Below are 14,720 nucleotides of genomic sequence, written 5' to 3' on the forward strand. Positions count from 1 at the left end.
GCTGTTCATAACTCAGCATGTAGAAATATGGTAGGTGCATGGCTCTGCTAAATGTGTAGGTGTTTATCGACTGCCTATAACCATATTTTCTACCCTGTGTGTCAAAACAAAATAAAAAACTGACAGCAGTAAAAACTGAAGTATTTTGTCTGGTACTTCTGCCCTTTGGCCATGAGGTAGCGCTGTGGGAGAACTTATAAAAGCTGACACACTGGCATGACACTCAAACTGTGTAACACTTACTGTAAAACTCTTCTCTACTTCAACAAATGGATTGTTTCCATATATAAACGACAGACCATCTGTCATCTGCCCCAGTTTGTGCGTATCTGTGTGTGAGGGTGTGTTGCTGATTATGCAAATAATCATTAGACAATTGTACCAGGAAGTTTGAGTAAGAAAAAAAAAATCCCCAACTAGTTCCTCTAAGTTCCTCATTCTGGTGCGTGAGTGCAACAGTCCATGTCCGCCGGCTGACCCGCTTGCCAAGAAAAACACCAGCAGCGTGTCCGTCCTGCGGTCTGTCTGTCAGGCAGTCTGGGGATAAACACAGGAGAGGACATCTGAGGACGGCAAAGCTTCTTGACAGTGGATGAGCTGTTTGCTTCACCAGGGATACTCACTCACTCAGAGAGAGGTAAGCACAAACAGTGTGAATGACGCCCCGTCAGAGAGGTGTATCAAGTGATCATACATATTGTTCATCCACAATAGAAGGGGTTGAAAAGGGCTATTTGGTTTAATTTGTGGAGAAAAGTCACAGTTGAAGTAGAAATGATAGGCTTATCTTATTTTAAATCTATCAGTCCATTTCAGAAAGTTGCTTTAAATACAGTTTATTCAAAAAGTTTTCAGTTTTTGTTAGATTTTCTTTGAAAGTCAAGGACTGTTTTATACTCAGTACGAATAGTTTCGTTGAAAGGATATATTATAGTTATATAATTCACTGTTTTAACTTAACTTGAAGTAGGTTTTAGCTGGCAATGCAGTAATATTTGAATATATATATATATATAAGAGAAATGAAATATGAATATATCAGATTCTGCTGTGCATCATGTCCTGCCCTCTGTCTCCTTTCATTCACGTCAAAGGAGGAAGTGTGTATGTTGGTCATAGGCATTGGACATTGAGTGTCTGTCTGCTTCTAATCTGTTCAGACCCTTCAGTTTCCGGCTGTTTGCTGACTGTCAAGTTAAAAATATAACAGAAGCACTGAACCAATAACAAACTGCCAAACTCCTGGTTACAGCACTGTTCATCGTGCCAACTTGTCGACTTGTTCATGTTCCCCTCAGGACGAACCCTACTGTCTTTGGCCATCCCCTACAGTGTCACCACCTGTGAAATATGTCAACATCCACTGCATGGATTATCACAAAATGCTTTACAGAGACATTCATGGTTCCCAATGAGTCCTTATGATTAAAGTGACCCCCTGACTTTCACTTTAGTGCCACCATGAAGTTGACATTTGTGGCTTTGAACAAAATGGATGGTTAGTCATGAAATGTGGTGCAGACAAGCCAATATTCACTTCCCCTTCAGGATGGGCTGTAACACCTCTGGGAATCCCCAGACCTTTCCTCATCCATCATCTGGTAGTGGACAGTAGTAGCGGTTCAGTAGTGGAGTTGTTCCCCTCTGTACACTCTGTTTCCTTACTCGTCTTCAAAAATCCAAATTAAATTCCCTGGCTCTTGCCACCAGGATCTCTTTAAACATGATTGTTCTGCACGCTGTCACTCAAACGCTGTATCACAAACTTTGGGAATTTCTTTGGGAAATGAAAGTACAATGTAGAAGTGAAGGGTAAGTGTGCTATCAAAGTCCTTTTAGGAAAAAAAAACCCAGTTTCTTTTTACAGTTGGTTGTATGTGGTTCCTCTCTGGTGATTCCTCTTGATCTTTGACATGTGACCTGCTTTGTTTTCTCCCTGGCAGGAGACCATGCACTGTACAGTATATGCATTGTGCCCTTAGAACTTCTGTTGTAGCTTTCCTTCTTTTTAAAGAGCATCAACTGGCCCACAGACTAGTGTGTTCCTCTTGTCTCTGTTCGGGTTGTTCACTCATGCGTATGGTTTCCTGGAGAAGAAGCCACACTGTTGTTCTTGTTTTAGAAAACAGCTGTTGATTTATGACCAACATGTACTTCTGCTACTGTGCTACTGCACTACATCAACACAGCTTACATCATCTAATCTTATCTTAGATTTTCACTTTGTTGTTTAGTTGTGCTCCTTTGGCCATCATCTATTTAAGGTTAATTCACACACATCATTGTGTGTAGATTTTACAATAAGGCAGATGCTATTTGCACCACGGTGTCAGCAGTCAACATATTTTGCATGTTGGAAAGAAATCTACAAATGAATGACTGTATTTGGCTGTTGGTTTCACATGGGATTCTTATTTTCTGGGGAAAAAGTCCTTTAACTAAACTAAATCACTTAGCCACCACAACCACACTGATCTGGTCTTTGTGACTTCATGACCAGACCTCGTGTACAGTAAATCACCAAATAGAGGCTGTCTGGCTATTTGCACCCAGATATAAGAAGATGCTCCATTTTAATAATCAGCCACCATAAGAATGTTATAGTGCAGGTTAAATATGCCAGTAGAATTGATAGAAACAATTAAGTTTAAATTTAAACATTAACAAACACCAAAACTGACTTTTGGATAGACCAAAGAAAGCTCAGGTAAAAGAAAAAAGAAGAGATAAACATTGAGTGAGCAAACACTGAGCATTTAGCTGACAGTATACTGAGCTAGATTAACAAAGCTGGTAAATATTGTCAAAGCGGTCCAAAGTTTGACTAAATATGCCAAGTTTTTCCTGGGGGTGTCTGCTGGATGTGAACTTTGACTATAATCTGACTCACTCTTTATATGAGTCTGTATTGTTGAGAGCACCCTTATTACATTTCATTATAGCCTCACTGTTGTAAAGGAAACACATTAGGCCTGGAAAAGTGCCTCTAAATTTGTAAATTGCTCTCATTGCTGAAACTGACGTAAACAATTAGTCTATAATTACACACTTTAGGGAGGTGCACGTGTGTGTGTGTGTGTGTGTGCGTGTGTGTGTATTTCCCTAAAACCACAATACAGCAGGTGTCATTAGGGTGTTTGCTACAAATGTTACGTCTTCCTCTTTCATGCCTTTTTTAAGATTACTGCACACTGCTGAGAGTCTTATGTATCAAGTGCCATTTACAAAAGAAAGAGGCAATATAAAGAGTTCAGACTCTCTCTCTCTGTCACATTCCACTCATTAACGAGGCTATCTAGGCTGTGGTCCCTTTGGTCTTTCCACATCCTCTGAAATACCACCATCATAAAACTGAAGTGTGTCAGTGTTTGTGGGCTTCCTGCTGTTTAGTGGGGAAAACAGGCCAGCCATAAGCTTCTACAACAAACTATTAAATAGAGAAAAAACTGCAGCAATAAATCTTTTATTTAAACTGAATGGACTGGAATGAGATTCTGGCAGCAGAACAGGTTTTTTTTTTTAACTACTTGTCTTTGTGAAAAAAGTTTCAGAAACTTAAACAAAGACACTTAAGATGTATAAACTGTTTGCTGGAAGATAAACCAATTAAACTCTTAATTTAGTTAACAGCTCCTGTCTCTGATTTTGTTATAGCACCCACGGGAGTTTCCTCCAAGCTCACTGCTGATGAAACTCAAACGGGGGAACTGCTTCGCTCCTTTAAAACACCATCACATTCTCACCCCCTCCCCTAATGCGAAATGCTGCCTGCATAATGATCGCTGGCGAAGTTTACTTCCCAATGCAAGAAGTGTGACATCCTTACAAAGCACGAAAGTAGTAGGGAGGAGTTCAGGTACGAACAGAGGATGAACCCAGGAGATACTGGAGGGGTTGTGTCATGCATTCCATGTGAAATCCTATTTATGTACCCCTGATATCATCAGGGATAAAATAGGAAGAACCTTTTTGGAAAAATTGCCTACTTGCTTTCTTTCTTAGAATTAAATGAGAAAATTGACACCAACGTCTGTGTATTAAATACAGAACTGGAGCCAGGAAGTGATTAGCTCAACAATCCATTTGCCTACCGAGACCAGGCGTCCTGTTTTGTCGTGGACTATCCTGGTTTCACGCTGGGTGTCCCGAAATATCTTTGAAACACAGAAATGTCCCAGTTTTCAACATTCGCTCCAAAATTGTCCCAGTTTTCACCACAAATGATGTAACAATTATAATATTATATCTCCATGTACCGTCCAACTCATTAGCGTCTGCATACGTGTCAGTCAGTGACATGTCAGCCTCGGCATGTGGCTGTCAAGGCTGTTGCTAGGCTACCATTCTTGTGCATGTGTGCATTCACAAGCGTTAGGTGCACTCAAGTGTGCAATATGGTCACCTATCATCTCTGAAGCTCACTAATTACAGGAGCATATTGTACCTTAATGATGAAACAAAGAAGTCTTGTTTAGAGAAGCTCTTGGGGGGGGGGGGGGGTCTTTGAACAGAGAACAGAGCCTGGTTAGCTGTTTCCTCCTCGCTGCCTGGCTCTATAGCTCCGTGCCATAAGAGAAGAACTGGAAACTGGACTCAAAAACGGCAAATGGCAAAAGTTTGAATGAAAAGTGGTCGCACAACGCTTGAGCCAAAAGGTTTTCTAGCCTCTGAGTTGACTTGTGAATGAATTAAGCTAATCTCAGCATGACACATAATGATATAACATGACTTGCCAATACTTTTGTACTTTCTCTTGCTTTGAATCTTGAATGCAACACCTTTACTTGCAAAGGTGCATTTTTACTGTCAATGTGGGTGTCGCTGCCTTCACTGTACTGTACTAAAGGATCTAAGTACTTCCTGCAGCACTGATTTTCAGTTGTGGCTCTACATGTTTTTGCATAAGGTGCTCTAGTACACTATTAAACAAAATTAGACACAATCAGTACTTTCCCACATTATATTCTTGATGATAAAAACACTGACCAACCAGTGGCTTTCTTCATGCTTCCTATTTCATGATCATTTGCGGGATTTGGATCAGGTTCTCCCTCTCATGAGACACAGAGCGCATTCATTAATTGTAGGCTCCACTTGGTGCTGATTCTTTTTACACTCACCAGGTAATACAAAGGAGGAAAATTCCGTGTTATTTTTACATTCCAGAGGTGAAAAGTCCCAGGTGTTTGGTACCAGCAGCAGTAAATGGTAAATGTGTAACTCCTTTTCTCACTTCCTCCTGCAGGCAGGATGGGCTGTATGAAGTCCACGCTGAGCGAAGGTCTGAGCGGAGGTGAGGAGGGGAAGAACGACCAGCACACTGTACGTACTGAGCAAACGCACTATGTCAGGGACCCCACCTCCAATACAAAAAACAACATAGTAAGTAGTAGGACAGCTGGCCTGAGCAAAATACGAATTTATACGCAATAAGACGCTGATTTCTGCTGTCTGAGAGAGCTTAAGCAAAGTGTTGTGTTAAGCAAAGTCAATAAGAATCATGCATGTTATGGTTTTTGATGAACAAATGCAACAGTTAAGATGAGAAGACCCATAATCAGGGAGATTATTCACTTCTCAAGGAGAGATTTTTACAATTCAGATGCAAACTTTCCTCTTGATTCCTCATAGTAACTCAGATATTCCGTAATGAACACAACTTCCTCATCTCACACGATGTCATCTTGCTGAAGGAAATGCACAGATTGTGAAAGTCTGTAGTCTAGAAAGAATGCTTGTGTCTGTTAAAATAATGGAATATAGATGTTTCTGATCCTAAAAGCTCTTTAATGGCCTTTGCAGAAAGACATGTTACCTGGCCAGCTGTTCCAAAAGATGGAAGGTACGCCACATTCTGTCTTTATGTTGGTTTCTTTCTCTCATCCTTACTTTCTTTTACTTTCTTATACTTTCCTAACAGAGCCATATAATATGTAATTGGGGTTGCTGGTAAATGGTTCTTACAGTCTGATGCCTCATTTCAGGATTAAAATAAACTGTGGGCCTTTTTTTCTCAGTATTCAGCTGCTCTGTATCCTTTTCTGTTTCCTCTCTTAGAGCAAAGTGCAGTCGGTAAAATAATGGTCAGCCTTTACCCGTATGAAGCTATGCATCCCGACGACTTGGGATTCAAGAAGGGAGAGAAGATGAAAATCTTAGAGGAGTGAGTGTCTGATATTGTCGGCAGAGTGATTCAACTTCATGAAATGTTTTTCATCATTTATATACAGCATCATGTGCGGCAAGAATCAAAGATGAACGCTTACGTAAGCTGAAAATGGAGCAGGAGATGAGTTTGTTTCGTTGGAACCTCTCCAGCCCTGAAAGACCCACTGCTCCATCTCCCATTACAGACTCTTGCGTCACCAAGTGTTCAAACTCATATGAATATACATACAGAACATACTTTAAATTCTAGGGAAGATCCACAAATTTCAATTGAAACCAGTGCATTTGAGGCTAAAGTTGGAGGAGTACATTGAAAACATTGTAAGCTTTGTGAAATTACAACAAAGTGTGTATGTAACATTCGTATATCTGTATAGAAAATATTTCTTTTACGTTGATGCCACTTAAGATGGAACTTAATGGGAGGCTGGTCTAAGTTTTACTGAGTTTTACTCAGTCAAGACTGAAACAATTATGGTGCTAAAACAGACTTATGTGTCCCGCAGGCACGGGGAGTGGTGGAAAGCGAAGTCTTTGACAACCAACAAAGAAGGATTCATCCCGTCCAATTATGTCGGCCAAGCTGACAGCATGGAAACAGAAGAGTGAGTAGCGTCGGCTCAGCAGACGACTTCATGTTGTTCTCAATGAGCAGCCTGGTTCTCTGATTTGACAAACATTTCGTTTCACGCTGACATTTTGCATTACAGCACACGAAAAGACTCGATCTATGTGAGTTATAGAGCGACTCCCATGTGAGGTTGCTTCTGTGTCTTTATTCTGCAGTGAACAGAACTATTGACACTTTAATCAAAAACATCTTTTATTGTAGATAAAATAAATTGAGGTATTTGTATGAATGCAAATCAGAAAGCTTGAATCTGGTGGGTCAATACGTTATTAAGCACAAATGTAATTTCCTTGATATAAAAACATTTTTTTTTCGATTCCGGCCTCAATAGTTTAACTCTCAAACTTACTCTGTTTTGATGGCATAATACACAGTCCTGTTGCAAGCTGCTACTCTTTATGAACTCTTTATGATACCACAAAGGTGGATTTTAAAGCTTTTAAAGCAACGTGTAAAAAATGGGTGAAAAGTCAACATGAATATGAGAAATCTGTCCCATCCAGTGCATTTCCCTTCATTGCAGGTGGTTTTTCAAGGATATCACGAGAAAGGACGGTGAGAGGCAGCTTTTGGCGCCGGCAAACAAACCAGGCTCTTATCTTATCAGGGAAAGTGAAACCGCCAAAGGTATGGATATCACAGCCCCGTGAGCCAGAGACACATTCACAAACACCCCCCACTTTAAATATATGGAATGCAGACTCATTGAAACCTCTTTTGCTTGATGATTTCTCCACAGGAAGCTACTCACTGTCCATCAGAGACGTGGACGCCCAGGGGACAGAGTCGGTGAAACACTATAAGATTAGGACGTTGGATAACGGCGGCTACTACATCTCTCCTAAAATCTCCTTCCCGGACATCAGTGGTATGATCAAACACTACCACAGTGAGTACAGCTCTGGAACTTATTACCCTTTATTCATAAAATGTCCCTCTCTAAAAGCTGCTGATTTTGTTATTGGCTGCCTTAAAGACCTTTATGTATGAGACAAAGATTTCATTGGTAATGTTTTATTTATGAATTTAAAAAAGGAATAGGTGTGCCATTGTTATTCATTAACAAGGCAAACTGAGCTGAAGCCTTGAGCCTAATGCCTTAGCTCCCAGAGTCTCAGTGTGTGTTTCTACCCTCCAGACAAAGCAGATGGCCTGTGCCGGAAACTGGAGCGTCCGTGTGTTAAACCCAAAGCACAGAAGCCGTGGGCTAAAGATGCCTGGGAGATTTCCAAAGAGTCTATTAAGATGGTGAGGAGACTCGGAGCTGGACAGTTTGGAGAAGTCTGGATGGGTGAGTAGAGCGTAAAATGTAGTCTTGGTTTAATCAAAGACGTTTAGATTACATATACTTCTCCATTCCCCATCGCCCCCTGTGGGACAGAAGGCTGCAATAAGCTCCCTCAGGTCCAGCTTGGCTGTTTACACCAATCTCACCCCCAATTCATTTCTACTAGCACTGTGAAATATCCTGCAAACGCCACCTTGATTTTGGTGCTTGAGTGATGGGGAATGTGTCCTGTTCGTGTCGGAGGATTTCTAATTCCTTTTTCTCTTTTTTTTTTTGTAAATTCGGAGCTGCAGATGTTAATAGTACGGGGGAAGTTCCATTTCCCCTTAATTAAAACAAAAATGACTTCCTTCTTTTGTTACGCTACATGCATATTTTTGGACAGAACCGACTGCAGTGTGTCCATGCCACGGGATTGTCAGTTTTATCATCTATGTAGGAAATGTTTGAGTCGGAGGGGAAATTTGCATTGGAAGATTGGGAGTGGTGATGACACACACACACACACACACACACATTCATTTCGAACCCAAAATACGTCAAAGTAGGGCCTAGAAATAGGGTTAAAAATACCAAAGTTACCCTGTGTCTGTCTGTCTGTGTGTGTGTGTGTGTGTGTGTGTGTGTGTGTGTGTGTGTGTGTGTGTGTGTGTGTGTACCTAATGTACCTACCAGTAATTTTGAACCCAAAATATGTACATTTATAAATATTCTTATTAAGCACTGCTGTTGTAATTTGAAACAAGAGGGAAGTTTTACACAACATAGTGGTGAAAACGTATTTTGATGATGGGGAAGTTGGGGTCTGAGTTGGAAGTACGAGGTTTATACTGAAATGTACTGTGTGTTCTATGGATTCCTGTTCTGTTTGTTGTGCTGATGAATACAAGAATAAATCCAAGAAATGTCATTGTCAGTGTTAAAAAGTGCCATTGTGGGGGAAGCCATGTGCTTGGCAAGGATAAAAAAAAGGACTCAAAATACACTGTGACCCAGCTGTATCTTTGAAAACCCACGTGTACTTGCAGCCCATGCATTCTGAGACTTTTGATTTGAATAGTTTCTAGAGGCCCGACTAATAATCTCTCCAGTGTTTCATAATGATGAAGCAACAATTAGAGAAAATTGATATTTGTGTGGTGAAATATGTGACACTTCCCTGAATCAGGAGTTTTCTGATTATATAAGTCATTTGTATATGGTTTTACATGAGAGGGCTAAAACCAACAAGAACAAGTGACAGAGGACAGTGAATCCATGCAGCACGTCAAGCAGATCATTTCCTACTTTCATGGAAATGTATTTTTTTTCTCCATGTCCCCAGATCTCTGTGTCTCAATCCCCCTTCACTTTCTGTTTAATCAGCTTACTATAACAACACAACCAAAGTGGCGGTGAAGACGCTGAAGCCGGGCACCATGACGGCTGAGGCCTTCATGGATGAAGCCAACGTCATGAAGACGCTACAGCACGACAGGCTGGTGCGGCTCTATGCTGTCGTCACCAAGACAGACCCCATCTACATCATCACTGAGTTCATGGCAAACGGTAAATGGGCTTTCTTCTGAATTCATGGATCTGAGATTCTTATCGCTACAGTAAGACTAGATTCATTAGATATCCAGCACAAACGTCCAGCAATAGGAAGTGCCAAAGCCAGCGGGTCAGTATTGTGACATTCTGTTTGTGGGACCACACATTGATCCTTGTATTTCACAAAGGGGGAACATGTACGCAGACATACTAGACGCTGACACTGTTTGTTGCCTGTAGGGAGCCTCCTGGACTTCTTAAAGAGCGACGAAGGGTGCAGACTGCAACTACCGAAGCTCATCGATTTTTCGGCGCAGGTGATTTTCACACTGTTCACACGCACGCTGCTTTTTTCTAACAGTTCCCTGCCCTCTGTGGTTGCAAAACTTAATGTCATTCTTTCCATTGCTGAAGTGAAAAGAGGAACAGTGACCAAAAGCACAAATGTGACACCTCCCTGTTAAACTTTTTCATTCAGGTCTATTTACTGTTTTGTTTTTTAAAGGTAAATCAGGTTCAACTGGTACACCTTTAATTATTCAGTACCAGGGTAACCTCAGCTGGTCATCTCTATATGCAAAAATGTAACAAGTGAAGCATACAGTTTAGCATATTTGAAGAATAAAGCTTCCAAAATAAATTTCATAATGAACTAATATTTACTTAGATTTAAATGGCAGTTCTGTTAAGAAAACTATTGTTTTTGCTAATTGGTACCGAATGACATGACTCTTTTCTGGAAGCTTGTTGCGAAATCAGTAGAAACCAGGGGTGGTAAAGAAATAAAAAAAAAAGAGCCAAATCCAAATTTAATATCTTCTTTCACTTTCCAGCAACATGGTCCAATATGTTAAGCTGACAGTGATTAAACAGAGAAGGCAAACGGCAAATCACACAATATCTCTCTTGTTTAATTATCTGTTTGAATGAAATTTTGAATAATGGTCATTACACTCTTGTACAATATGTTTTTTTTTTCTTGCGCTGCTGCAGATAGCCGAGGGCATGGCGTACATAGAGAGGAAGAATTACATCCACAGAGACCTGAGAGCAGCTAATGTCCTGGTGTCAGAGAGCCTGCTCTGTAAAATAGCTGACTTTGGACTGGCAAGAGTCATAGAGGATGACGAATACTCCGCCAGAGAGGGTAAACCTTGTGTGTGTGTGTGTGTGTTCAAGAACATGCGTGTGTCTTCCTTTTTCTGTCTTGTGTAAGAGGTTTTTCCCATCACAGTTGAGCTGGCTCCCTGACTAGATACTTGTGACACACTGACATACAACTTCCCCCCTTTGAGAGCTAGAAGTAGAATTGATAACTTACTCTGAAAGACTAAGTTTAAAGTTTTTAAATTTACATTTTAACCTCTGTGTTGTGTGACAAGTCAGACTCTTTTACCGATTTCTCAGTTTTTCCACAGTCAAATGACCTGGAAACACAAACTGGGTTTCTATTTCCTTTAACAGCCCCAAAAGCTGTTTGTGTCATGGGTTGATTGTCACAGTGCTTATAACAGCCAAACTAGAGGGTGCTGCTTCGTCATGTTGATAGCAATGATTTGGTGTGATGTCATGTTCCATCTGGGCATTTTGTGTAAGAATACGAAACACTGAGGTGATAGAAATGTGTTTCTATTTCTAGGAGGCTATTAATAAAATCAGTCTTTATTTCTTTATATAGCGGCAAATCATAAGAGCGTTACCTCAACAGGCTTTTCATAAAGAGCAGGTCTAGACCAAACTCGATTCAGGGATTCAAAATGAAAGATTCAAGAATCCCCACATGAGCAAGCATCAGATATCATATTAGGCAACAGTGGGAGGAAAAACTCCCCTTTAACGGGAAGAAACCTCGAACAGAACCAGGCTCAGAGGGGGGCGGCTCTCTGTCGGGGTCCGTTTTGGGTGGAGAGAAAAGCCAGAATTTTTTTCAACACTGCCAGTTGCTTCATTTTACTTCTCATTACAGTGAATAATTCAAACAAATAATCCTGCTTCACATGCATGGTGTAAGCAGTTAGGCAAATACAATAAAAATCAGAGAGATGGTGATTCTTTCCATTTTAAAACTGATTTAGTGCAGCTTGCTGATGAAACTTAAAAGTTACAAATTGCTGAAACCCCATTGAAAACAACGTGAGACAACCAACCCTGTGACGGGGTTGGCTGTCACACTGTGTAAGAGGGTCTTTGATGATTAATAATTTGTAGGACTGACTACTGTAAGATGTGCTGTTGATGAGCAGTCATCAGCAGTCAGTAACAAGTGTTACTACAAACCCCAGTCACTCACCACACACTGCTGCACACTGAGATAGGTGACAGACAGTGAAACCTGACTGATCTGGAACCAGAAGAAACTACAGTAATAGGAAAACTCAAAATAAATCTCAGGACACAAATAGAATCTGAACCTTCCGTTACATATTACATCAGTGTGGGTGGGATGAGGAGGGGATGATTTGTCTTTTTGATAGCTTTGTATAATCTAAGTACAACCTTGTGTTAATGGTGATGTGAAACCTGTGTGTGCGTGTCCCCCACAGGAGCCAAATTCCCCATCAAGTGGACCGCTCCAGAGGCCATAAACTACGGCTCCTTCACCATCAAGTCAGACATGTGGTCCTTCGGAGTTCTGCTCTACGAGATCATAACCTACGGGAAAATCCCTTACCCAGGTGAACATTGACCAGACTGTGCTCTATGGTCATGAGCCGTGATTATTACCATCATAAACTACTGTGCTGATCTTCTGATAGCACATCGTCCTGCTGTGTGGGACCTTGATTTGTCACTTGAGTCATTAAGAAGATCATGGTAGCATGAATGGAAACATATTCATACTCACTCATTCACTGTCTTATGTCTGTCTTAAGTTTTATGAGTAGATTACAGTTTATAGCCTCAGGAACAGGAGCCTGTTGAAGATAACATGTCATTTTCAAACAAATAGATAAATTAGCACAAACCAGTTGCCTTAAAAGAGCCCGAGGACTTTTGGAGGCAGTTGTCGGCTTTGCTTGATTGGTAACTGATCACTTTGTATCAAGTGATCAACATAAAAACGATTGTTGGGCCTGCAGTGTAACGGTACTGTGAGGGATTACAGCGAAATGTACCGCCCTCTACTGGTGCTTTTTATTTCCTCAACTGCATGAAAAAAGTTTCTCAGAATTGCCAGAGTGTTACTGCCCCAGTCACCACTACTACTATAAATACCATACCATGTGGTCCTCAGGTATGACTAAAGGAGAGGTGATGTCCGGGGTGCAGCGTGGCTACAGGATGCCTCAGCCTGACAACTGTCCCGCTGAGCTCTACGACATCATGATGTCCTGCTGGAAGAACAAACCCGAAGACAGGCCCACCTTTGATTACATGCAGAGTGTGCTGGATGACTTCTACACCGCCACAGAGGGACAGTACCAGCAACAACCGTAGACAGGGACACTTGTGATGGATAAAGACGTTTCGCATTCACTCCACTTTATGTTTGGAGCCACTTCAGATGTGTTGCTCTCATCTTTTATTTTTGTAATTTTTGTATATATGATACATACATACATGTATAGAATGTATTTCTTTCGTATTTGCTGTGGAAAATATGCAGTATACACGTTCCAGAATATACTGTTTTCTTTGGGCCGTTCACATCTTGCCACCTGTACAATATTTTAACCTCACCTCTGAGCATGTTCTGGGGTATAGCGGGGTTAGATTTTGCACTTAATTGATAAAAACAAAACCGACGAGCGCACACACAACAGAGAGAAAGGGTTTTAACTGTGTTATTGTTGTGTTGTAATTGTGTCACTGGCGTCTTGTGCATAAATATTTGTGAGAAATAAACGGTTAAATTATGAGGGACTGAACAAACAGCAGACTGAACAGATGGGACACACAGAATATCAGAGGGTTAATGTACTGATTTCTGTACAAACAGTGGCACATAGGTTAGTGTAAATAATAAGCAAATATATATATATATATATATATATATATATATATATATCAGAATAGCTGTTCGTTGGCTTACAAGACTTAATACATTTCTGCTCATCTTTTCATACTGAGCTCCAAAATGATACGGTATCATTTTATTGGTGTTATTCAAATGACTGAATTGCTCTCTGAACCTCCGACTCCATCCTCTAAAAAAATGAATGTTGACCTTTTTAGAGTAGGAGGAAGCAACATTATATGCTGTTGATGTTCCATAACAACATTTCCATTTGGGTTCATATCATTTAAAAAAAAAAAGAGGATATTAGAGCCAGATCACATTCTAGAAAAATATACACATGCAAGGTTTTTACAAATCATGACAAATGATTTCATAAGCTGCTCTAACAATAAATACTGTTTAGTCAGTAATAAGATTTCAGTCGAGTTGTTTGCTTACTGATCATTGATCACCATTGAATGTTGATCACCTCTAAATCCACTTCATATTGAAGTGCTGTAGCTCTGGCTTACTTTGTTTGTTTGTTTGTGCTCTCTTTATCATTTCATCATTTCAAATGTGGTATTCTACGATCAAAGGTGTAATCTGGATGTTTAAGTTGGGTTGACTTTGGATGGCACTTGGTGTACCTGAGTAAAAATAACTTCAGGTTAAATGTAATTGTATAGAAGAAGGAGACCCAGTGGCTGAATGGGCCATTTTGAACATTGGAAAGCTGTTTGTCATTTAGTGATCAGTTGAGTCGTCTGAAATGTGAATGTGTACATTTTGTGTGGGCTAACGATGCATGTCTGTGTTGTACATTTAGATCATATTAAAGAGGTTTAGCCATCACTCTTACTTCGACAGATTCTGATGTTGTTTCTGATAATTAGATTTTGAATTCAACTAATCACAAGTCGCTTCATGTCCTTGATTCCCCAAATAAAAATAATTCCATTTACATTTCAGTAATTCAGTATTTCAAATTGTATTCAGAATTTGCTTCATGGCATTCTTTAAAAAATTAATTAGAAGAATCAAAGATCACTGTCTCTATACTGGTGTTTTATTCAGCAGCATGTGGCACATATATGTTCATGCATGAAACTGTTATTTCATTCAGTATGTTGAGAGCTTACTTTCATATAGAAATGTGT

At 40.3% G+C, this 14,720-nt stretch overlaps 1 protein-coding gene across 2 annotated transcripts; it reads left to right on the forward strand.

The window, feature by feature from the left end:
• Nucleotides 1–326: 326 nt before the first annotated feature.
• On the forward strand, nucleotides 327–14,415 carry lyn (LYN proto-oncogene, Src family tyrosine kinase). Of its 2 annotated transcripts, none has more exons than XM_070844472.1 (13): nucleotides 327–637; nucleotides 5,246–5,382; nucleotides 5,803–5,842; nucleotides 6,058–6,163; nucleotides 6,675–6,773; nucleotides 7,323–7,426; nucleotides 7,539–7,688; nucleotides 7,938–8,090; nucleotides 9,453–9,635; nucleotides 9,861–9,937; nucleotides 10,614–10,767; nucleotides 12,164–12,295; nucleotides 12,856–14,415. In XM_070844472.1, the coding sequence occupies exons 2-13, from the start codon at nucleotides 5,251–5,253 to the stop codon at nucleotides 13,056–13,058; spliced, it is 1,533 nt and encodes a 510-aa protein (XP_070700573.1). In that variant the 5' UTR covers nucleotides 327–637; nucleotides 5,246–5,250; the 3' UTR covers nucleotides 13,059–14,415. The 2 variants fall into 2 exon arrangements, with proteins under 2 accessions (XP_070700573.1, XP_070700574.1); XM_070844473.1 differs by having other exon boundaries at nucleotides 5,246–5,322.
• The last annotated feature ends 305 nt before the right edge of the window (nucleotides 14,416–14,720 follow it).

The sequence above is a fragment of the Pempheris klunzingeri genome, chromosome 15 (assembly GCF_042242105.1).
Source record: "Pempheris klunzingeri isolate RE-2024b chromosome 15, fPemKlu1.hap1, whole genome shotgun sequence".
NCBI classification, from domain to species: domain Eukaryota; kingdom Metazoa; phylum Chordata; class Actinopteri; order Acropomatiformes; family Pempheridae; genus Pempheris; species Pempheris klunzingeri.

Excerpts from the sequence above, each read along its gene's own strand:
- lyn (XM_070844472.1), top strand. The coding sequence starts at position 5,251 with ATGGGCTGTATGAAGTCCACGCTGAGCGAAGGTCTGAGCGGAGGTGAG. Across the intron at positions 7,689-7,937 it reads TATGATCAAACACTACCACA|ACAAAGCAGATGGCCTGTGC; the intron begins GTGAGTACAGCT and ends TCTACCCTCCAG. Across the intron at positions 9,636-9,860 it reads CACTGAGTTCATGGCAAACG|GGAGCCTCCTGGACTTCTTA; the intron begins GTAAATGGGCTT and ends TGTTGCCTGTAG.